Raw genomic sequence first — 25,782 nt, 5'->3', positions numbered from 1 at the left:
ACTCAGCACTCCCTGCCCCGAGCTGGCCCTGTGAGCTGAGGGCTCAGACGGGCGTGGAGGCCGGCCCACCGTACCTTGACAGCAGCGTGTACAGGGACCGGGTTGCCCAGGGGGCCGAGCCCCTGCTTCCCCGGGTCTGACTGGTTGCCGGGCTGGGGGGGCGAGTCATTCCTTTCATTTTCTGAGCCAGAAATAAGATCCTAAAAATCCAAAGTTTAGCATTATTAGGATGCAGCAGTAAAAACTGTGTGACGTGGAAATGTTGCGGTAGAGCCTCCCACTCCCACCCCCGAGGTCTGCTGTGTTAATCCTAGCTTCTTATCTCAGGAACATCAGATTCTGTCCTCCAGCGGGAGGAGTCGTGTATATAACTTGTCATCCAGTTGAGGACACTTTTAAGAGAGAAAGCAGGCATGATTAATAATTATTCCAGCAGACAGGTATAGGACTGGCCTGTTCTGGACAAACTGGGACATCTGGTCACCCTGGGTGAGGGTTCCACCTACCTGCGGCTAGGTCTACCTGTTGGAGTTGACAGTGGGATTGAAAAAGAGAGGAAGTGGGAGGAGTGGGTGTAGGAACTTTGGGGGAAAGTAGGACAACAAAAAAGTTAGATGAAAAGGGGGTTAGCAGACGGAGGGAAAGTGTGTAGGTATGTGTATGTGTGTGTACGCATCTGGGTCTCTGTGTATTTGTGTGCATGTGTGTCTCTACGTGTGTCTGTCTAATATATGAGTGCATATATGTATGTATATATATCCCTTTGCACGTGTGTCTGTGTCTGTGTATATGTATGTGCATGTGTGTATATATGTGTGTGTGTGTGTGTGTGTGTGTGTATGTGTGTAGTATCAGGAAAACCTTTATGAGAGGCACGTTCCCATATGCAGAGGACTCTGAAATGGACCAAGCGCCCTCTCTCTTTCCCCTACAATCCTATGCCATGACTTTGAAAAAGAGGCAGGGGCTGCTCCACAATCTCCCCGAGCTGCTCAGCCCTTCCCTGAGCCCCAGCACCTATCAAAGGTCTGTAGCATCCTTTTCTCTCGGAGCCCGTGCCCTCATCTGTCACATGAGGTTGCCGGATGAACTGACATAAGATGATTTTTGCATTTTGCCTGGCATTGCTCAGTGTTTGTTCCCTTTTTACCCCGCTCCGAGGGTTAAAAAGAAAAGAATGCGTCTTCTCCCCAAAGCATCTTTAAATCAGAAGCTGAGGAATTTACTGTCAGAGGAATAAGATACAAATGGTCTGATGTACTGTTTGATGTTATCAAAGAAGTTGGGCTGCAAAGACCAGCTGTGGGATGCAGGGGAAGGAAAAATGCTTTGATTATAAACTCTTGCGCGATAAACGTACGGCTCTTTTGGCTCTGCTTTTTCTGTCTCCCGTCTCCCTCCTGTTCCACACTTCCTCCTGGGCAGCCTTGGCTTTGTTCTGATGGAGTGAAGAAAGGCCTGACAATGACCGGTAACAGCACAGTTTCAGGAAACAGGGTCGCGGTAAATAATTCCTGAAACTGTCCCTGATCCCTGCATGCTTTACAGTGTAAAAATGTTTTCAAATACACTATCTAATACGGTTTAAAAAGTACAAACGTCCAGCTATACAGTAAGTCCTGGGGGTGTAATGTACAGCATGGTGACCATAGTTAACAATACTGTATTGTCTCTCTGAAAGTTGCTCAGAGAGTAGATCTTAAAGACAGTAGATCTCATCACAAGAAAGAGAATTTGTAACCATGTGTGGGGATGGGATCCTGGTGATCATTTCACAATACATACAATGATATATTGTATCTATCGTACATATGGTGAAATACACGTGTATTTTTCACGATGTACGATACCATATCAAGCAATTATTCTGTACACCTGAATGTTGTATATATTGTATACATTGTGTATTTCACGATATATACAATATCGATTATGTTGTACACCTGAAACTAATATAATGTTATATGTCTATTATACCTCAATTAAAAAAATTAGAAGTACACACAGATATAAAATATCTATATAATAAAAATAAGATATGAGATATCTCCATATAATTAAAATATATAAAATAATATCTGTTAATAAAATATACATCATATATATAAAATATCTGATTTCAAGTCATCGAATAATTCCTGTGAGGCCAAGAGGAGTAAACTCTTCCCGAAGGGTAGGGGCTGAGGTCGAAGGGTTCTCTCCAGAAACAGGATGTGATGGAAGATTGACATCTCGTTGTCCCACGAGTGCAACCCCTCCCCCTCACACTCATCTCCTCTGGGGGCTCTGGGAATACTATCCTGCCAGGCCAAGGAAAGGTCCCATCAAGCCTGGGTGTGGCTTATAGAGGGGGAGCTCCAGGTGTTGGTGGGGGGCCCTGCATGCTCCTGGGGCCACACAGCTACTCAGCCTCACTTCCTTCTCTGTAACATCTAACAGAAAACGCTTGCAAGGTGCCTAGCACTGGCCCTGGTACACAGTGGGCGCTTAATAATGGCAGTAGCTGTTGTTAGCCATCATTATACTGCTCTTTATAAGTGTGCTTTTAACAGTATGTGCAATATCCATTTCTCACATCTCAACAATCTGTGGAATTGTCCAGAAAAAGGGGAATGCTATGTTTGGGCTGGGGCTGGAGGTGGCCCTTGCTCCAGGAGTTTGGCAGGTAGACGCCTGCTTAGGGGTAGAACTGGCTCAGGGCTCCGGCTTTGTAGCCAATCAGCGCCTCCTGCTCCCCGCTCCCCAGGGTCCTACAGTGGTAACTCAGTGCCTGGAAAGACCGTGGGCTTTGAAACCAGCCCTGCTGAGGCCCTTTCTCTCCAGGAGACTGTTGGTTGGTCATCTCATCTTGGGGAGCCTCATTTCTACCTTGTCTCTAAAAGTGGAGATAAAAGAGATCTACTTGACAGAGTAGATACTGAAAACATAAGTCAGAAGGGCATATTTCTGCGGATTCTCTTTCGGCGTTATCTGGAAGCTTTTGCCCTTACACACAGAACCCTGGACCGAACAGGGTGAGAAGAAGCATCAAGATGACGTGCCATGAAGAAACATCTCTGGGGTCTCTAAGCAAAACAACCTCAGCACTGCTGATTTCAAGACTGAAGAGGTGACAGGCTGAGATGTGCTTTGTTTACCTGGATTTTCCCCCGAGGACCCGCCAAAGGGGTCTCTGTAGCTTTCACGTCTGGGGGGGATCCTGCTGAGCCCTGGAGGTCTTCACCTCGAGTCTGATCCGGAGAAAGCCCATCGCTGCTGTCCTCCTCAAAGGCAAATGCATCCGCTGATTTGGAGAAACTCACCTGGTTACCTGAGGGAGTGAAAGCCAAGAAGAACTGGGTCAGTGGCAGTGCTTCAGTGTGTCATCCCTATTAGGAGCACTCACCTACCTCCTTAGATGTTTCCAGTTCAAGGTAGGAGTGAAGATATTTAAAATGACTTGCCTTCCCCTCTATTTACTCCATACAGGGGAACTTGTGTTTATAAAAGTGACACGTTTGGCAGGGATGAATGAGTGACAATATTAAAGGTCTATCATCATTTATTAAACTTCATTTTCAGATTGATCCATTCCTGCACATTTTATATGTGAGCCCCTATCTTTCTGAAGCTAAATCAGGGAACATGAAGGACAGAACAGGGGTCATCGGGTGCAGGAGGAGAAGGGCCCTGTCTCCCTGGGGCTTTACGACGAGAGGTGAAATCGAAATGACGGTGGGCCATTTGCATCGTGTTCAAACATAAAGCGGGGCAACCGGCACAAAATGTTTCGCAAACTTTGCCATTACGGAGAAGCCAGGGAGCTCCTAAGTTTAAATTCCTAAGTGTCAGAAGAGCTAATGGCACCAGAATGTCCCAAAGCCCCACTCAACGAACGCGTATCTGTCTATAAAAGCCATAAACGTCTCTCAGAAACTGGAGCGTGATCTTTATTTATTTTTATTATTTGGATTCTGTTGTTATTCCTCTTATCTTTGTGTGTATTTTGGAAGTCCCCAGCGACTCAGACGTGCTCAGATTCTTCCCCAGCAGCCTGCGTGGTCTCGGGAGGGAAACCCAGACATTGGCTTGGGGAGTGGGGTTACCAGACCAGGTGGGACTATCGTGACATCCTTATATGTCCCTTATGTGTTTGTTTTTTTTTTTTTTTTATCATTTTGATCATTTACAGTACTGTGATTTTATTTATTTATTTATTTATTTATTTATTTATTTTGGGCCGCATTGGGTCTTCGCTGCTGCACGCGGGCTTTCTCTAGTTGCAGCGAGCGGAGGCTACTCTTCATCGCGGTGTGCGGGCTTCTCACTGCGGTGGCTTCTCTCGTCGTGGAGCACGGGCTCTAGGTACGTGGGCTCAGTAGTTGTGGCTCGCGGGCTCTAGAGCACAGGCTCAGTAGTTGTGGCGCACGGGTTTAGCTGCTCCGCGGCACGTGGGATCTTCCCGGACCAGGGCTCGAACCTGTGTCCCCTGCATTGGTAGGCGGATTCTTAACCACTGTGCCACCACGGAAGTCCCTCCCTTATGTTTTTAATTGCCAAATCTCCTCTGGCTTATTATCCAAATGCACAGTACAAAATGTGCTGAGGCCACACGCTCTTGTGACCCTCTTGCAGGCACGGCTCTTCGAAAGGAATTTATGTATTATCAGCAAGTTTTCCAGCCCGGTATGCTGCAGTTACACTGACAACAACTTTTGACTCAGGCTTGGGGCAGATAAGAGAGAGGAGCTCTCACGGTGGAGACTGGAAAGGCAACGGGGAGCTGGAAGTAATGGAACGAATGTGGTTTGGGGCTTGTCATCACCACCACTGCTGGCATCTGTCATGGACCCTCACTCAGACACGCAAGTGTCAAATCAGGAGAGAGGCCGGACAAGGACAGGGCAGGTGGGAACTCCAGTCGCTGGCCCGCTGGGCAGCCTGCCAACCTGGAAAGGCTTGGGGACCAGCGTTGCTGCTCCTTGGTTTCAAGGATTATTTATAAAGGTCATTATTACTTTTCTGTGATTATAGAAGTAATGTTTACTTATAAAAATTCATACCATAGGAAATGTACATAACAAGGTACATAATAATCCCACTTCCGTTAATGATTTATTCCCTCTTCTAGACTTAATTCTATCCATATAGCAAGACACTCGCATATTTAAAAAGCACTTCAAACAGACAGGACTGAGTGAAAGATACTGTTCTGAAACTTGCTTTTTTCACCCTCCAGTGTATCTTGGAGATCTTTACATGTGAACGCATAGAGATCTTCCTCAATTTTTTGGTTAACAGCTACACAGTATTTCATTATATGAATGGGAACTTTTATTTTTCAACTTTTATTTCCCAAGGGGCCCTTATCTTTTAACTATAAAAATTTTGAAATAATAGAAAGGTACAGAGAATAATATAAAACATGTGAATCACCTGAAATAAATATATGCCAGTATTTTCCTATATTTGCATCAGAAAGCTATTCATTTTCTAACAGAAAGGGCTTTCATCGGGTATTTGACAAATGTCAACTTTTCCTTTGCAATCAGGGGTCACTCATCTCTCCCATCTGGTCTCTCCCACCTCCCTCCCTCTCTATTTTAAGGTCCAGAGCTAGCTCACACCCTTCCCTTCTTTCCTTACGGCAAACCCCCCGGCTCTGCAAAGAAGCCTCGATCTGTCATTTTCACTCAATGTGAAGGAATTTATATACCATTTCCCTTTCTCCAGGGGATCATGTGCCTGAGATCTTCCCAGGAAGGTCCTTCCAGGAGCCTCCATGAATGCACTTCCATTGTAAACTCAACCTGCTAATTTCTTTACTTTAGAAACCACGTTTTCATTGAAATTTCAAGTCCCACTTCTAGTTGTGGAATTAAAGGCTTTGTCCCTGCTGAAAAGATGACATGTATTATTCAGGGCCAGGTGGGCATGGGATCTGGGGGGGTGGGGGGAGTGGGTGTTAAGCCCTCTCCACCTCAGAAGTCACAGCATTTCATTGGGATTTACTTGGCATAGACCGTGAGGCAAGACCAACTCAGAGAGCCCTGCGTGTGACCGTACCAGCCCCTGGGGGCAGCCAGCCTGCCCTGCCCAACAGGACCCTCCGTGGGAGAGCTGTAGCATCTTACACTCCCTCCCCACTTCCTTCATTCTGAACGGCACTGATCTTCTCTGTGGGATCTGACACTTTGTGTGACAAAGAAGACGCCCCCGCCCCCTGCCACCTCCACCCGCATCGAGGATCACATCCCAAACGCGTGCAATTGAGAGGGAATTAACCAAACTGCAAAGTTGTCCAAGCATTCTAACACGCGTGGAAATGTTACAAGAAGGGCGGGGATGGGAGATAGTGAGAAAATTTCTCTCTTGATCCCCCAACTATCCCCCTTCAATAGTTTCAAGGGGAAAGATAACAAATGATAAAAACAGTGGTTTGCATCAGCAGTTCACTTAGTAGTGGAAGCAATAACAGAAACGATCAACTTGTGTTAGGCCTTAGAACGGTCCAGGAAGTCACATGAGGAAGGACCACATTCTCTCGTCTCTGTTTTGCAGATGAGGACGTTGCAAGATCCAGGCCCCCCAGTTCTTTAGAGACCGAGCTAAGACACAGGCCCAGCCTTTGCATGCTCAGAGCCTCCAGCAGAGGGGGAGGCAAAATCAATTTCCCTCCCGGGAGGTCAACAGATATATGTTGTTTAGGGAACATCGCAAGACTCACTGGGTTGGTGGCAGTGGGGAGGGGTAGCGTAGAAATCGGCCAACGTCGATTTCTTTTTCGGCACACACGTACTAAGGATGGCTCCATCCTCCACAACATCTTTAACTTGAGCTTTTGAGATCTGAAGGACTGAACATGACGTCTTGACTGTGAGAAGAAAGAAGGCAGGCGATCACTTCGATCTCATTGCCACTGTCTCAGAAAAGGGATTGGGAGGATTGTGAAGCCCTGTTGTTGTGGCCATAAATCAGCGTGTCCTTTTCACTTTGGCACCTGCCTGGAATGATGTGGAAAAGTCTAGAAGTAGAGTGTTTGGAATAAAGGAGTTGGTAACCAGTCCCATTTTCCCCAGAATTGGATGGAACACTCCTCAACTATTTTGTTCACTTCCAGCCTTCCCACTCAAGAGAGGAGTAGAGAGAAGCAGAAGTATAATCAGATACAGTATGGTGAAGATATGGAAACCACGAGAAGGATGCTATCCGTCTATCTGCAAGGGACACAACCGGAGAACTTGTCAAGGACTAGCCTGCCTGGTGAGTGCTGTTGGTGGCTAGCAGACAAAGCGGGTGGAGATGTGGGTTGTCCCGGCAGACTCACTCCCAGACGAGGTGGGATGGAGCTGAGCCTGAAATGACGGTGGACAGGATAACAGAAGGGAGGAGGGCACCTGGCAAGAGTTGCGGGGCGCAGAAGGGAAGTTACAGGGTGGTGATGAGCAGAGTTGGGGTGGGAAGGATGAAGAAGTAACTCTCCCAGCCGCCGGAGTGGATTACTTTAGGATCCAGTTCCTGGAGACACACAGCTTCGAGGAGTCTACTTTACAAGTGACATCAATCATTTAAAGAGGTTCCTCTGCTTAAGTCAAGGAAGAAGCCATGAGTACATGCAACTGTATACACGAAGAAGCCGTAAGTACATGCAACTGTATACACGAAGAAGCCGTGAGTACATGCAACTGTACACACGAAGAAGCTGTGAGTACATGCAACCCCATACATGAAGAAGCCATGAATACACGCAACCACGTACAGGGTAGTTGTTTACACCTGAATGAACAAACACAGGGTGAAGACCAAGGCCCCCAAAATGACTCCCATCTAGTTTCTAAAAAGCACGTTGTACCAGGTCAGAATAAGCCGTGTCAGAATAACAGACACACTGAGGACCACTCAGAGGCTGTCCACACTCGAAGAGTCGACCACGGGGGCCCCTCCCTGTCCCCCAGCACCACAAAGGGCCTGGATTTCTGACTGCGAGGCCAGAAGGTGAGTGACAGGACAGATAGATGAGCCCACACTAGGCTCAGCCCCTGCTGATGAGGACGGTGACAGCAAGAGGCCCCCGAGAGCGTGGCAGTGGCTTCCTTTGGAGCTGAGGTACGTGGTGTTCAGTGTGGTCAGTGTGGGCCAGACAGGTGGGTTTGTTTCTCGGTTCTACCACTTCGGTGGTGGAGTGACTGTTGATGAATTACTCAACTTCTTAGAGCCTCAATTTCCCCATCTATCAAATGGGACACATCACCATAGTCACCTCTCGGGGTTTTTGAGGATTAAAGTAACGCATGTAAAAGCACTGAGCTTTACATGTTTTATATGTTATTCACATGGTCCCTGACGCACACGTGTCCAGTCATTTCTAGCTGCTGTTGTTGTTATTCTTGTTTTTGGTAGCAGTGTCTGCTTGTCTCAAGTGCACCACGATCAAAAATAAAACAAAGACCACCCAAGAGGCAGTTTATCCTGTGGTCAGCTTTGCAAAGGTCAGCCCAACTCCGGAGCCAGAAACACTGAGAGGTTCATCCCGGGAAAGCAAAGACAGACCTTCCCCAGAGCAGACAGAGTGTCACAGGAAAGGCTGCGCGCTGCCCCCTCTCCTGCCTGCTTCAAGGCGGGCTCAGTGGAGAGGGACAAAGGTCACCTTATCTGGCTGCTTCAGGAACAAGCAAAGTCTGTCGGCTCCGTGCCGTGACCCTGGGCCCCTGCTCCAATCCCCAGGGCGCGGGGCTCACTGGAAGCTGCTGGAGTGTAGGCCGCTGGCTATTGTCCCTGGAGACACGTCAGGCGCTGTGATGACAAGGACCTGCTTCTGGAAGCCCTGACTCACCCCCAGGCTATGTCCACGGGGCTGTCTCTGGGCACCGGCCCCTTGGGGATCTTGGCCTGGCGACTCGGCGCTTTCCCCCTCTTTCTCGGAAGTGATTAGATGAATGAGTCAGTTGGACTTTACTCTGCATAAACATTTGAAATTCCAAGATGAAAATGCGATCGCTAGAGTCCTGGTTACCTTTCCGCCGGGACCCACACCAGGGGCTGGAAAGCATGGGGTGGGAATGTGAGAACAAACTTCGCTCGCTTATCTGTTTGCAAGCCTGAGCGGTGCTCGCGTGACAGCTATTTTAATTCATGATCAGACTTCCTAATGTCCTCCTGGAAGAGACTGAAGCCAAATCCACTTCCTAAGGGAGGAGGTGGTCGGGTGACAGTAGCTATAGTTTAAAAGTGGCTCTTGCCTAAAGAGATTTCAGTACACTGAAGACACCATAGTCTGGATGGGATGGATTATGTTGTCCAACAAAGACCGAACCCACTGCCCTTGAAGGGGATCAGATGCCTTTAGGATGGAAACAGATGAAAGTGGAATTTGGAGGAACAGCATTATTTTTCCTCAGATCCCAGGCACTTTAGAAACTGGCTTTAAGTCTCTAGATAGACCCTGATGCTAGGAACACATGAGTTGTGAAAAACAATTCAGCTGCATAAACACTTGTCCTGTATCAGCTTTCGAGGCTAATTCTCCAGGGACAAATTCTTAGGTGGGCAAAGATACATGAGCACTGTCTCAGAGCACCCGAACTTTCCTCCCTGTCACCGCCCCCCTCAAAGCTACCGGCTTCCTATTTCTCTTTTCCCACCCCCTTTCCAGAACCTTCCTCAGAAAAGTACTTATCACGTATGCCTCCGTGTGTTTCTTTCCCCCAAGGATTATTCACACTTTGGAAATAATTTCTCATTATGGAATGATAGATTTTGTCCATGAGAAAGTTATGCCAAAGCAAACGACGCTACCATCTGCCTTAGGGCCGTGGTTATTGTCTATTTGTCTTAGAAATGCATGATCGGAGAGTGGCCAGACTTCCAGAGTCTCTGAAGAATAACTGGATACTTAGTAAACAAGAATTTTTGTTCTGTTTAGTTATAAAGTCTGAGCCTTGGGCTTACAGGTGAGCAAAGACTAGCGTAGGATCTTTTAGAAAAATGTACATGACACTTGTAAATGGATGACTTCTGGGCCATCCCTGGCGGACAGAAATGTTGCTTTCCTGTGTTGAAGGGTTACGGTGATAAAAAGAACTGCTTTATCTTTGATAATGGCGCTGTATACTCTGAATCACAGGTTCAATTTAAAAAAAAAAAAAAAGAGCCGAAAAGCAGACTCAGGCATTCAGGTGGGAAGCCTGGCTCAGTTCCAGGAAAAGATGAGGACACTTCAGGGGGAGGAGCTTGTCCACTAGAGCAGGATGCCGGGACCCTTCCACTGTTTGAAGAGTTGGGAAAGCCAGCTGCGGTTCTCTTTTACCCAAGCAGAAGCCAGCTTCCTTGGTACCTAAGGGATGCTCTTGGCAAGTGAAGAAGACACCCAGATGACCAGAGAGGGGATTAACAAGCTTGGAGTAGGGCTCTCAAAACTGAGGGATGCTAGGTGACAATGACCACGTGTAAGCAGAACAAAGCCAGGCTCAACTCCAGTGTATAGCTTCTGTTCTCGTAAATCAGCACTCCCCCATAATGTCATATTTGTTGTATTTGGAGTTCTGGCCTGAGAGAGAGTAGCTGTTAGAGGTTTTCTAAGAAGGAGAAACAGGGAAACAGGTGTTATGTTCTGAGATGTAGCCACGAGGCGCCCCAAGCCTCCTTCTGTGTCAGTAAAGTCAGAAGGCCCCCTCTTCATCCACATTGCGTCACTCTGGTCACACAAGCCTGTGTTTCCTCCCCCTGGAATCTGTAAAATTCTACCTGACTCAGAAAATAAACTTGCAGGCTGGAAGACGGATGGCTAGCTGGCACCCCAAAAAGGAGAGGAAAGGTCGGGGGGGCAACGATTTGCTACAGTCATTCAGCTGAGTGCAAGAGGGGGGACATCAGGGAAGGAGAAGAAAAATCCCGGAGTAGGGGCTGGTTCCCTGTCTACAGTATCCTTCCCTCCCTGCGTTGAGAGAGCTTCTGGATTATTGTATCTTTGGGATGGAGAAGCGTTGGTCTTGAATAAAACCGGGAGGGAGGAAGACAATGAGTATTTCGCTCAGGGCTTGGCAGAAACACAGACGCACAGCTGCAGAGGGAGCTGGAAAATGTAAACACATCTGGAAAGGCACGTGCACAGAGGAGGAGAAATACACAGGTGCCGGGAGGAGGATACACAGAAAACCACAGCCCTGAGTCACCACTTCACCGAGGGTGGATGATGTGACCCCAAGGAGTGACAGATAGGTGAAGGGTCGGCATCATCACCGCCACTGGAAGGGCTACTCAGAGCGCTGTCTCTGCAATTGGTCGCTGAGCAACGCCCTCTGCCTCTATGACACTTCATAGGATGCCACGGCCTTGCCCGTAGAGATTCACGCACATTGAAAGATTACCGCTAGAGAGGCTGAGGCACGGACGTTCCTTGGATGAGGTCAACCTGTATCCTCCATCTCTTTCGCTAGCTACGCCTTCTCTTTACTCTTCACAGATCCCTCGTTCTGTCTCACATATTCCTACATGAGAGCTTCCTAGCCCTCTTCGCTTCTTGTACATCCTTCATACCCCCAGCTCCCCCTTCATACCCCGTCTACTGGGCACTCCTGATTCTCTGTACCCTGCACAACTTCTATCTTGACAGCATCTATCGCCTTTTATTAGGATATAGAATTATTTATGGGTTTTGTGTATTGTCTGTGTCTCCTGCACTATAATATAAGCTCTGTTAGAGCAGAAATTTTTGTAGGTTTGTCTAGTGTCTGACACACAGAAGATACTCCGTAAATATTAAATGAAGAGCTAAATAAATGAAAGGGCAATCTTATCGAGTCCGTCGGTTTAAGTTACCATACACACTAAAGTCTCCCATGTCTACAGCTCTAGACCAATACTTTCTTCTGAAGTCTAGTTTGATAGAACCTCCTGCTATTGAATCCCTGCCCTTGGGGTACCTGTAGACCTATCAGCTGCAACTGCTGAAACGGGAATTCATCACCTCTCCCCAGATCTGCTCCTCCACTCATCCCAGTCCTGATACATGGCTGCCATTTACTCAGTTGACCAAGGGGGAAACCTCAGGGTCATTTTTGACTCTTCCTTTTGTTCACATCGACATAGTCTACTGGTCATCTAAGGATGCAGCGTCAGTTACCTCTCAGATGCTCTTTTTTTTATACCCACAGCACGACTCTTGTTCAGACTCTTAACTAAAAGCTGTTCATCAGATTTTATGTTCCCCCTTCTGAAGTATAGAGATATTGCTGTGAAATCTCTGTTCAGCCAGGGAATACCACCCCTGCCAGCCACGTGTACTGTTTTCACGATGGGATGGGAGTGGAAGTGATGTGTTCATTTCCAGGTTGAGGCTTTTTAAATGTGTGGGTGGACCTTTTCATTTTTTCTTTCCTCCTCACTGGCTAGATCCAGAGGATGATGAGACTGCAGGGCACAGGTTGGCAAAATTAGGGCCTGTGAGCCTGCTGTCTGTTTTTGTAAATAAAGTTTTATTGGAACACAGCCATGGCCATTTGTTTACATATTGCTTATGGCTCCTTTCCCACTACAGCAGCTGAGCTGAGTAGCTGTGACAGCTTAGAGACCTCAGCTTATTCTTTAAGAAAAAGTTTGCCACCCTGGCTCTGGGGGATGGTGGAGCAGCAAGACCAAAGAAGCTTGTGTGCCTGAAGGGTTTGCTATCGAGGAAAACCCTTTCTGGACTGTTTATGAACAAGAAATAAACGTCTATTATTAAGCAGCTGAAATTTTGTGGTTTGTTTAGCAGCCTCTGTTATCCCAACTAACAACAAAAGAGATGTAAAGTCTCAAATAAAATACTAGCAACTTTTTAGGGGAAAAAAATCCAAGTAGGATTTATTTCCAGAAATGCAAGGATGATTAGGAAAGACAGCAATACCACATTGGTAGATCAAAGAAAGAAACCCATATGATCATCTTTTCATGCGTGTTGAAAGCATTTAAAAAACTCAGCATTCACCTTGCAAGCTATTCTTAGTGGAACAGAATAGAGAAACACTTCCTTGGAATATCTACCTCCAGCACAAGTTAGTGTCATATTTAGAGGTGAATGACCAGAGGAATTCCCACTGAAGACTGAATCAACAAATGTTATCACTGGGCTTCCCTCATGGTGCAGTGGTTAAGAATCTGCCTGCCAATGCAGGGGACAGGGTTTGAGCCCTGGTCCGGGAAGATCCCACATGCCACAGAGCAACTAAGCCCGTGTGCCACAACTACTGAGCCTGCGCGTCTGGAGCCTGTGCTCCGCAACAAGAGAAGCCACCGCAATGAGAAGCCCGCGCACCACAACGAAGAGTAGCCCCCGCTCGCCGCAACCAGAGAAAAGCCTGCGCGCAGCAACGAAGGCCCAACGCAGCCAAAAATAAAAGAAATAAAAAAATTAAAAAAAAAAATGTTATCATCAATATAACATAAAAAATATATAACATTATATAATATTGCTTTTGAAGCACTGGCAATGTACCAATAATAATAATTGTCTACTATGTAATATATCAATAATTTTAAAATTATATAACGAAATATTGCATAATGCAAAATAATATAAATTATATGTGCTTTATATAATTCATACATATAATTTTATATGTAAGATATATATCTACATGATATAAATATTTTATATATGACAAAATATATATAATTAGATTTGTATAGTATATTATACATTATAACATATATCATTTACAAATACAAATATTTAATTTATAAATAAAATACATAAAATTATATTGAATTTATATTATGAATATACTGCATGTAACTTTTAAAATGATGTTAATTATGTAATTTATTAATAATTCCATGATGTTGCTTTTCAACAACCAGCCAGTGCTCCAAGGCAGAAAGAAAAAACCAGGAGGCACATCTTCATTATCTGTAGATGATGTGATTGCCCATGCAAACAATTAAAGATAAAACGAGATACTATCGGAACAATTAAGAAAATCTACAAAGATGCCCAGTTACAAAATAAATGTGCAAAATTAAGAGGTTTCCAATATGTAAGTAATAACTGATGTGAATTTATTTTAAAAAACCTTACCAAGGGAAATAAAAGAAGACTTGTAGAGGTGAAAAGAGATACTATCTTTCTGCCTCAGAAGAATTAATATATTTTAAACCTATGAATTCACCATAAACTAACCTATACATTCACTGCAATCCCAAACAAAATTCTAATAGGATTGAAGTTGGAATATAATAAACTGATTCTAAATTTCACCCACCATATACTTGTGAGAGTAGCCAAGAAACATTAGAAAAACCAGACCAATGTAAAGAAACTTGTGAAGACAGATATTAAGACAAATTATAAAATACACCACTAAAATTGTGGAAAAAAGAAAATTAGACCTGTCTCTTAAACGGTGCACTGAAATAATTTAATATGCAGTAAAGACTGAAATATAAAAATGAAGTATAGGGCTTCCCTGGTGGCGCAGTGGTTGAGACTCTGCCTGCCAATGCAGGGGACACGAGTTCGAGCCCTGGTCTGGGAAGATCCCACATGCCGCGGAGCAACTCGGCCCGTGAGCCACAACTACTGAGCCTGCGCGTCTGGAGCCTGTGCTCCGCAACAAGAGAGGCTGCGATAATGAGAGGCCCGCGCACCGTGATGAAGAGTGGCCCCCACTTGCCGCAACTAGAGAAAGCCCTCGCACAGAAATGAAGACCTAACACAGCCATAAATAAATAAATACATAAATAAAAAATTTAAAAAAAAGGAATAAAGATGTTAATCTGAGATCACAAAACAACCTTTAAACAAAAAAAAAAGTGAAGTATATACATGTCAGAAGACAGTATAGGTGAATAACTCTATTCTTGAGGTAGGAAGTGTTTTCGATAAGCAATAACAAATTCAGAAACTACAAAGTAAAAGATTAAGAGATTGCACTACACAGAAATTAAAAACTGCTATAGGTAAAATACACTACACACAAAATCAAAAGGCAAAGGACAGAAACGAACAAACAAACAAACAAAGCCAACAATAAAAGGCAATAGACATGCTGGTAAAAGGATGTATAATACCTGTGACAGGTGGAGGATGAGCTTTTTTTTTTTTTTTAATATATATATATATATATATATATATATATATATATACAGCTTTTATAGTGAGGGAAGAAAATGCCCAGTAGAAAAAAGGAATAGCCACGAATTGCCAATGACACAAAATCACATGGAAAAACATCATCTCTCTATAAACCAAAGAAGGCAATTTAAAATGGGATCTTTTGCCTATCATATAAAAATCAAAGATAAATTTGCATGCATGGAATAAATATAATGTTTTAATAAATGATAAAAGAGATACGCGATAAGAGATCTTTTCTGTCTTAGATCTCATCCAAGTAAAGACGGGGATGGTGCACTGTTGACTGGGCTAGTCCAAGTTCAAAAGGCACAGGATATTTAGGTGTGGACGGAGAGAGTAAAGAAGAGAGAAAACCACGGTGGGATATTTAATGCGCAGTGATGAGAATACTGTCTCCCCTAGAGTTGATTCTTCCATATTTACAAGTTCCAAATACAAAACTCACGTGGCCTCTGACTGGTTGGGTGCAAGATTTTAGAATGTGGATAAGTTTAACAATGAACTTAGCATTTAATAAAACATCTTTATGCATAATATTGGACAATGTGTCAAAACATTTAAATGTTCATTGCTTATTATATATCAGTAATTCTTAGAGCGTTTGTAGGCTTCATTGGAAGAGCGTTAATTTGCCCGTGGGAATGCCAGGATTCCCTTTCTTCCTTCTACCATGGTTTTCCCAGATTCCACCTCAGCACCTCTGTGAATGAATTCAGGACCCTCCGGCTGTTTGGATCCATGTGGCCTCAATGGTTCCAAAGGTCTGCAAAATGATTTTACGCAGCTGACGAGAGAATGAACGTTTGTGTCTCCTCCTTAAGTATCTGTACTTCAACCCTGTAGCACGCATGTGTGTTGTCAAAGAGTTTTCACGTGCTTCAAGAACTGAACCTCACTCCCAAGAGCCGATGAGTTGGGCTGGTTGGGTATTCATCTTGGAGAAGTGAAGGGACCTGGGGAAGCCCCAAGCCACAGCACCCGAACTGGGCTTAGCGTCCAGGTCTTCCCATTCAGGTCCAGCGCTCTTTCCACTCTGCCAGTCTACGCCCCTTTAAAAGAGGAAGGGCGGAGAATGCCATGACTCCAAAGTGATGGAACCTTGCAGGGAAGATGTTTTGAGGTTTAAAATCAGGTCAGCTCCCCAACCTGCTTGACCAGACCCAGACTGGTCTATGTTAACCTGACTTTGGAGGGTGAGCGGGTCTCAGTTTCTTCCTCACTCCCTGGACCTCTGGTTATGGGGAACACTCTGGAACAGCGGCCCATGGATTGACTCTTGTCTAGTGAGAGGTCTTCGCCCCCAGGGCCCCAGCATTTCAGAGCCATGGCGGCCCTCAGACCTCAGCATGGAGGGAAGCGTGCCATTCATTGGTGCTACCTACCTTTTAGGGCCTCTTTCACAGCGGAATCCACAGGGAATATGTTCTTCTCCACCAGCTCCAGGGGTCCCGGCCGGAGAGCGATTTTTTCATTGAGGTCATCTGCAAGTCGGGCTCTTTTCAGCTTCATCTGAGTAGTTGGAACGGATCTCTCTGCAGTGGAGGCTAAGGGGTTAAAATCAAAAGGGTCAGCTCTAGAACTTGATGTCATTTTTGTGGGGTTTTTTTTTTGCTTTTTTTTTTTTTGCTTTTGTAACCCAAACACTCTGACACATTGTACTCCACCATCCTAATAATTTTTCAATGCAATCATCCTCATTTCACATGGATTAGTAGTGAAGACTAGACGCTTCCAAATAAAGGCAAATAGAGAAGCACGGAAGAGTTAGAGCAACTTGCTTTGTGAGGATTTTGGGAAAAAAAAAAAATGTGCAATTTGGCGATTCTGTGAGTAAGTAGTCCATGGGGCCTGTATTGCTTGCTGACACTAAACTATAGCATTTGCATGCAAATCCTGTCTATATATTGCCCGGCCCAGGCTGAGCTGGCAGTAAATATTATCTATTTTTATAATTAATTGTAGTAGCGTGACTTCTCGAGAGTTTTAGACTTGTTGAGGTTGTGATACTAACTGATTCAAATGTCCAGGTCCAGTTGTAAAAGAAAAACAATTTTGGGGGGGAATAGTTATTTAATTAAACAGGGATTTTAAAAAATTGAATTTATCCAACAGGCAGTTTCTCATCTTTGGGAGGGTGGGAAAGGTCACTGAGAAGCCCTCAATCACCGCTCTATTCCTCTTTGGGTGAGGCCCTGACTTATTTCTGTGCGGGAACGTGGAAGAGGATCTTGTGAGCCGCTGGTTGCTGTAACGCAGGACCGGGAGTTAGGGTTCCTTTCCGCTCAACTCTGCAAATTTAGAAGTTGAGACCTTTACGGACGTCCTGGTCCTATTGTTCTATTAATATCCATCTGCTAACCCAGGCTTAGTGTCTGGCCGCTGCTCTAGAAATCTCCACACAGGGGAGGACTAGGGATGTCTCATGGTTGCAACAGGTCAGACTTGCGTAGAAGCTACATCTGCAAAGCACTCGATGTGGGATGGACAAAACATCAATATTCCAAACCGAAAAACGGAAGTTTCTAAGCCCAAATCCTCTCCCAACTACCCGTCAGGCCAGTGCAAGGGCTTCTGCCACACCCCCTGCCTCAGGGATGTTTCTGACCCATCCTGCACAGCCATACAGGATTCATCCTGTATGATGAAACACTCCTTTCTTGCATCCCCTCCAAGATGGTCCTCTCCATCCGTCTCTCAGTCCGGTTTCGCAGGCTCGCCACAAACCGAATCCACCCCCTACATGACCTGAGATGGTTGATGCCCAAACTACCACTCCAGCGAGCCTGGTCCTTTGCCTTCTGTCCCCCGCCCCCCATCTTCCTGAGTTCACCTTTGTACCTTTGCTTACTCTGTTTCCCCGCCCTAACAAAGTCTTCCTAACTCCTGTTCTTACAGCTTCCTTCTGCTTCGACTACCGCCAGCAGTTACAAGCATTGGTCCTTAATCTTATATTGCTAATTCCAAAATCAGACCATGAACCCTTGGAGGGCAAGGGTCATTTTGTATCTAGCAGATCCTTGGTGCTCCAGGGGGCCAACTTCCAATTTCTGTGGGGGGGAAGGGTGGGTTTCATGGGACCCAACAGAGACTAAACTTGGGGTTTCTGTGGTTCATAGCCTGATATTTTAATTCAAGACTGGACTGATACAACAGATAATGCTTTCTTGATTATAATATTATACATACGTATTGTTGTAAGTGTGGAAAACGCTAAAACATTATGCAAAAGAAGTGAAAGCATTAGGAAACTCCCCACTTAGGGTCAACTGTTTTTAATAACTGGGCATCTTTCTTAATTACTTATACAGTATTTATTGGTAAGTCAGTATTTTTTCATCATAGAATCTGACTGTAAATACAATTTATGTATATATTTTTGCCTCCCTGATTTTGACTGTAAATATAGTTTTGTTTTCTGGTCTCCTCACTAAACATCATTTTGTAAGCCTTTTCTCATTAAAACATGATTCTTTTAAAGCCTCATTTGTGGTAGCTGCAAGTTATTCAATCACACGGATGGTGCATAATTTATTCAGTCTGTCTACTATTTTTTGACGTTCCACTGATTTCAGTGTGTCACTATTTAAAGTAATTACATGATAAACATCATTGTACATAAATCTTTGTATGTCTGATTATTATTTTTTTGATACAATACTAGACATTTATTACTGGTATGAAGGATGGACATTTTAAAGGAAGTTGATATATGTTGGACACTCCCTATGTGCTCAGAGAAAGTTGGGAGGTGGCACAGCTCAGAATGAATGCCAAGTCTGGTACTTCTTGGCCACTATATGGCTTCCCAATTTGACCGTCTACATGGCCTCAAATGACTAGATGAGCGCTCAAAACCACCACTTTGGAATGGCAGGGGACCCCTTCTAAGGGGAGTTAGCAATTGTGCAGAGACAAAGAACCCTGGAAAATGGCCCACGTTCCATTCCCACTGATGGGCCCCAGTTTATGACTTTGGGCAACCTTACCTTGGAGTATGTGCATTTTCACCACGTCTGCACGGTCGGACCTGTTTCTGACCTTGTGCTTCAGGGTGTCTTCAGCCTGTCAGACACAAACACAGAATGAATTCTGCTATCAACCTCATACAGTTTATTCACCTAGTTTTAACTTTAAAAGAGACCCCTTTTCTCTCAAAGGGAAAATGTCTCTTTTTGTTTGTTTTTTGTTTTTTGTTTGACAAACGCAACATGCAAATATCTCTGTTCTCCTACGTCTTGATGAAGGAGGGCTCACAAAAACCTCTAATAATTTTAGGATGGAAAAATGAGATAAAGAGGTCAAAAGCTTGGGTCCACCTCAGTGCTCCAAACTTAAAGGCCAGGCAGGTACCTAATCATAAAATATTAATAAAACTGTGATGATACTACACTGCTTTTGCATGAGAGCCAATCCTGTTCCATTGCCTCTTAAAAGAGTCACAAATTAACTAGAGTCAGAGATGAAATGTAACCCCAATCCATCCGGTATAACATGACAACATGTGCCCTCCTCCTGTTTTGCCCTTGATCTCTCTCTCTCAAGACGTGAAAATGTAAATCCTGCAGACTGAGACCCACTGTAAGCTGGGAGGACACTTAGAGATGAGTTATTTACTGAGTCTCATGGCTTTCTTGATGATGGAGTTGTCTGTAGGGATGGCGTTGGCTGTGGCAGGGCCACAGCTGGACCTCAGGGCCCTGATTTCTAGTTCTGGGTTTTTATCCCACTATATTGAATCTCTTAATTGGCCCCCGAGAGGAGTCTGGAGAGCACTCCAGTTCTGATGAAAGACGATTATTCTCCAGGCAGTAGGAACCCCAGCCTCTCACGAGTGACTCTGAAGAGTCCCAGAGCTCTGCTCCGTCTTCCAGCCCCTCCCCTCACTAGTTGCCAGGCTACGACATCCCAGGAGAAAGATACCTAACGGCCTTTCCTTCTACATACACTGCTGATGCTTGCTCAATAGCACTTATTGTATTGATAAATTCAAGTTGCAGAGATTTGCTCTGAAGGTACAGAATATACACCGATTTCCCCCCCTCAAATGCTAAACGAAAGAGAAATAAACAGAATTCCTTTTGCCTTTAAATAGCTGTGAATAAGCTCTGTATCTGCAGGCCCTACCCTACCACTGAATTGGGTTTAAAATAATCTGATTGTTGCTGAGAAAAGCCTGTCATGAAAGAGAGGGCAGCTTGCCCACACACCTTACCTCCCTGTTTCATGTCTCTCTGACCCCCACCACATCCTTGCAGGGATACCCCCCGACATCAGAAAGATGGGGGACATTTTCTTAAAGCTCATAAATAGCAGCTTCAAAGCCAATACTGTTGATCCCATTTCCACAGTTTTCAGTTTCTAGGAGGAAGATTCCACATGGCGTGCGGGGAGGGGACCAGCAAATTGGTTGAGTTTGTAGGAGAAATTCTACCCACTTTCCCCCAAGCTTAGCATTCAGAGGTCCAGAGCCTGGAGTCTGAGTTCAGGAAGGTGGGAAGTTCGCAAACAGTTACCTTGCCACTATCCAAACGTTTTCTTTGCTCATGGAATTCAGGTGGGCTTTTCAGGGCTGAAACAGAAAGACACAGACGTGAGCAGAGGGGGCTTGGGGCCGGGAGCGGCGTCGCGGTGCTTGCCGGTGTGCTTGCCGAGCGGTGCACAGTGGAGGTGCGACGGAGATGTGATGGCCTTCATCAGGCCACAAGCAATGGAAGAGGAGAGGCCTGGAGGTCACCAGCTTCCCTGCAGCCGGAGAATCCAGAGGAAGGCGGACGTCAGCCTCAAACAAGAGGAGCAGCAAAGACAGAATACGCGACAGGAAGAGAAGTGGCAGAGACAGGGCATTCCAAGATCCTGAGGAGGGACAGGCCTGCGGGAGGAGACCAGGCAATGCTCTAGCTTTAGGGGAGACTGGGGTGACTACCACCCTCTTTGACTTCGCTCTGCCCTTGAGTGCGCAAGTCTGGGTGGAGACTGCAGTCTGTGGAGGAACCGTGTCCCACGTTGCAGGAGGGGACTTGTCCTTTGGCTCAGGGAGTTGGCTGGTGGGGTGGGAACATGCAACCAAAGGGCAGTGAGTGAGAAGCACAGAATCAGACTCTGAGTGCTGGAAGGGACCTTGGAGATGGTGAAATACAGCTCCAAGCCTGAGCGGAATGGGGAAACGGAGGCCCACGGAACGGGACTGCCTCGCCCGGGGTCACACAGGTAGGGCTAGGAGCCTAGGTCGTCTGACAACCTAACTTCTTTCAGGGTGTGATGCTCAAAACACTAACAACCAGTAGACAGGGCACTGGTCCCTCACAGCTCACAGCAGCCGGAAGCAACCTGGACCGAACGCCAGCCTCCCTTCTTTCCAAGACCCACTGCTTCTCCTCCTCCCAGCTCCCAGCAACTCCTCACGACGATGCACTGAACTTTTGACTTTGCAAAGCAGTAGAACATCGTTCGGCAAAATTCTACCTTTTTACTGGTCTTCCTGATCCCCTGGAACAACTGCAACCAGAAGCCATAAAGGATCACCTTTCATCAGAAGTGATGAGGTGGATCAGAGGTTAGAGAATTGCATCAAATTTTCTTCTGGATAGTACGTAGGTCTGGACCAGTCGGCGAATCACGTGATCCAGATTTCTAATATTTACTCCCACAGATGTCAACTCTCAAGCTGCAGGCAAGAAAATATTCTTCCAAACTTTGGCTGGCATAAAAAAATCGGATTTCTAGCCAGATGGGCACTTGGGGCTGTGTGTGTGTGAATGTGTGTGTGTGTGCACGTGTGTGAGTGTGTGTGTGCCTCATTCAGCCTTAAGACCACGCCAGATTTGAGCCCAGCTCTCAGATGGGCTTGCTGGACAGCAGGCAGACTCCACTGTGGTCCTGGCAACTGATCGACCACGTTACCCTCTATTGAGGATGTTGCTTGGGAAGCTACTAAGGCATCTCTAAGTCTTCCTGTCTCACCCCGACATCTGCAATGTTGACCAAAGGAACGCACAGAATAGTCCCAGCTGGCTGCCTTGTGCCAAGGAGAATGCACAAGCACTATTCTCCTCAATCTGACCAGAGACTGAAAGGCTTCCTTTCTTATAGGAAAAAAAGAAACAATTGTTGCTTGACTATCATATTTCCCATTGATCTAACATCCCCAGTTTCTCTTTGCTGCTTTTCACTCTTAAAATGAGCCTTTCTGCCAACCCTGCCCTTTTCAATGGCCTCTTTCCCCCTCCCTGTCTCCTCACTCAGTGGCTCTGAGGAATCACCTGGGAAACTGTGCAGGCCTGCCACGTTGCTCATGCATTTTCTCTGATTTGGGTCTGGCCCTCATCCTGAGTCAGGAGGCTTGCCGTTACTTGCACTTGATCACAGTTGCAATTTATATTGATGGAGTTTTGAAACCATCTCCCATTTCCCCAGGCGACCAGGTGCTACGAATCTGCTTGAAGTCCAGTGGGCCCTGGTGAGTCTGTACAATCTGAACCCATAGGTCTGCACCTCTGTCCGACAGTCTGGTGGTCACCTAAGTAGGTATTATATGTTGGTGTGGCTTAATCTCTTCCATAATCCAGAAAAGGAATTGATTTCAGTGTGGCCTTATTAAGTGGTTAAAAAGAGCAACACAGCCTTTGCCTTAAGAAGCAACCCTAAGGGAACAGCATGAATCTATCTTGAGATTGCTCTTACATTCCAAACTCAATTGGTTTTAATTGGGCTTAGGACTTAGGGGCAATTCATCTGGTTCTCTTATCCCTGAGGCTTTTCAATTCTTATTTGCGGAACTTATTAATTCTTCTACGAAACACTGCATTTCCTGTATCTTAGCTTGCAGAGCTATAAATCATCACTTCTTGGTGTTAACTATTCCCCTGTGAAATGATTGTACAGTCCAGTTCTCCAAGGCCAGGAGCACAAAGGTCTTCTGGGACCTTCCGCCACAGGGTGGGAGAGGCTACGCCCATTTAGCCAGGACTTGGGAAGGAAGCTAAAAAATCCACATACTGTGTTTTACCCCACGCTCTTCTTTTCAGGGCTTAAGGGGTGTTTTGTGGGGCACCACTTGGCCTGCCATGGGCCCTGTGATTGACGTTTGCCTTTTCTGTGATTCCAGAGAATGCGGGTTTTAGCCACCTCCCCTGAGGGCCAGCGAAAGCCATAATGCACCCCCTACCCCAGTTGACTTTTTGGAAAAAAGGACCTCCTTTGCTGCCAGCCCTGGGAGTATCCAATGGCAAAATTTTGTATTTAAGGGATGTTGACATTTAGGATTGAAAAGGAATTTGGATTTCTAAATTAAAAAAAAAAATAAGTCAATGTGATCTCAAATTAAAATATGGTTGTAAATTCAGTCAACCCCACATCTAACTCATTCTGCCTGGAGGAAGATGAATCGCTTCTCACAGGGGAATTCATGTTCTCGCCGCGGAGTTTAGTTAGGGGCTGTTCCTATTTCTGTCCCCGCGGCTCCAGCTAATTTGGGTCAGCTGTGTGTATAAACATTTGCTTACTTAGAGCTCAGGAAAAGATCCCAAGATAAGAACAGGCCTCCTGCGGTCCCCTGCTGCTAACCTCCTGCTTCCTACAGGAGCCCAGCAAAAGGAGAAAATACGGCTGCAAGGCCGTGGACAATCAGTCAGGGAGAGGGGCCTGGCTCTCACAGAGGAGGGGCCCGGGGCTGGTAGCAGCTCTGGTGGCAGAGGCAGGGCCTGCCTTCTCTCCCAGGGCCCCTCACGTCCAGGCTTGCAGGGGAGAACCCAGCTCCACTGGTATACGGATGAGGACCAAGAGGCAGCATCAAAGAGCCCGCATCTTAGGCAACAGATGGAGCAATCGTTCTCGAAGTGTGGCCCCTGCACCAGCATCTTCAGCAGCAGCTGGAAACTTGTTAATAATACCAATTTCCAGGCCTACAGAATCCAACGCTCAGGTGGGACGCAGAGGGACGCAGGGGTCTGTGTTGGAACACGCCCTCTGGGAGATCCTGGCGCCCCGGCGTTCACAAGGCCAGTGGGTGCTGATCTAGAGTCCTTGGGAAACTGAGAGTTCAAAAAGCGGGGAATGATGTCTAGGACTGATTTCTCAGTATTTCAAAAAGCTGAAGAAAGAGGGTGTGTTTGCCCAGAGAAAGGCTGCTTAGTTCAGTGAAACTGCCACTTCTCATACTTGCTGTCTCGAATCAGAATAACTTGGGTTAGAACTGGTCGTTCTCATCAAGAAGCAACGGCTGGTAAGCTTATATGCCGCTAATTAAAGACAGGTATATGGATCAACAATTCACATATGTAGGGTTCTTTGGGAGGAAGACAAAACTGATTCAAACGCAAGACCCATGGCAGTAATGGGTATAGTTTCAAAAGTGACTAAAATTTTGGGAGCCTTCCCTTCGGGCTCTGTCCTTGCTTTGCCATCTATTTTTGGTACAGCCTTGAACAAGTCTGACAGGTTTCCTGTGTTCTCCGTTTCCCACTTACAAAATGGATCTCGTAGTCCTCTCTTGGCTCTGCTTTTAAGGACAAGTTGGACCATGAATATTTTTTTTCCCCAAACAAATGGGATCCACGCTATGGGTGTGTGATAATGCTTTGGAAATTGTCTTAACTCTTTAGGTTGGCAACAGATTGCCTATTCAGTACCCAAAGGATAGCCTTAGGGGTCTGAAAAGAGTGCATTCTCCCAACAGAGCTTTGTAATATTTAAGGCCTGGCTTGCACACTTGGAGAATTTAATGCATCACACATGAATACTCTGGAGTTTCTCAGAAGGGTTCAAAGACAAATTCAAAGGGTGCCTGTCATCACTGGTTTACTAGTTTCTAAGGAGCGAGGAACTAGAAAATCGAAGGAAAGAGGGAGGGAAATAAAGAAGTGAGGATTTTAGACCCAAATGGGCTCGGCATGAAAATCCAGGGCGCCTTTTTTTCCCTATCTCTGAATTTGAGGTGTTAGAAGGAAGGGGAGAGGGACAGATGAAACCCTTGTGCCGTGTTCTGCTCAAACAGCCAACAGTGTGTGGTACGTAGGGTGCTGTGGGGAGAAGCCAAGTCAGATGAAGGCACTGAGGAAGGGAAGAAAGACTTTGCCCCGTCAACGTCTCAAAACTATCAGGAAGCTGCATGTGCTGTGGGTAGAGGAATTGCCCCGTCATTCTTCTTGCTATTCAGGAGGAGGATCACAGAATTCAGGGATTTACCAAGGCTTTGCAGTAAGTATGTGTCTGCTGAGGCTTGGATTAGTCTGCAAAACAAATAAAGGCAGCACCATTCACAGATAGCTCATCGTATCTTTCCATTCATTGACATCGATCAGACCATGGAACCTGGCTGCCCAGATGCTTCTTTCTGGCCAGCGGTGCTTTCTCTGAGTATCTGGGGAGAAGTCGCAGCCTCTCTGGTCCCCTGGGCCTCTGTAATCCACTTCAGGTCTCTAATCTCGTTTTCTATAATCCCAGAGAATAAACTCAATGTTCCCTCCTCTATCCCCTGGGTTCATATAGATCAGCCCCACTGTAGTAGCAGAAGGAAAGGGAGAGAAAGTCATCTATTTCCTTCAATTCTCCCAGAAACTCACTCCGTGTAGTGGTGGGACATTGTCCAATATTATTAATGGGGATAACTAAGCAGGAGCGATTTGGGGAACCTTCTGGACTGTAGGCTCTTTGAAACAGAATTCATGTCTGACTCCACTGTGTTCCATAAGGCC

At 45.7% G+C, this 25,782-nt stretch overlaps 1 protein-coding gene across 1 annotated transcript in view; it reads right to left on the bottom strand.

The window, feature by feature from the left end:
* Positions 1 to 25,782, bottom strand: part of MYOCD (myocardin) — an 88,397-nt gene that overhangs the window by 23,898 nt on the left and 38,717 nt on the right. The window contains exons 3-7 of the mRNA XM_068530544.1: positions 20,605 to 20,660; positions 19,078 to 19,153; positions 16,474 to 16,635; positions 3,138 to 3,310; positions 75 to 200 (exon numbers count right to left, since the gene is read on the bottom strand). Coding sequence (XP_068386645.1) covers positions 75 to 200; positions 3,138 to 3,310; positions 16,474 to 16,635; positions 19,078 to 19,153; positions 20,605 to 20,660 — 593 coding nt within the window. The remainder of the gene's footprint in view (positions 1 to 74; positions 201 to 3,137; positions 3,311 to 16,473; positions 16,636 to 19,077; positions 19,154 to 20,604; positions 20,661 to 25,782) is intronic.

This window comes from Eschrichtius robustus, chromosome 20 (assembly GCF_028021215.1).
Source record: "Eschrichtius robustus isolate mEscRob2 chromosome 20, mEscRob2.pri, whole genome shotgun sequence".
Taxonomy (NCBI): Eukaryota; Metazoa; Chordata; class Mammalia; order Artiodactyla; family Eschrichtiidae; genus Eschrichtius; species Eschrichtius robustus.
This window is presented reverse-complemented; position numbering and strand designations above follow the sequence as displayed.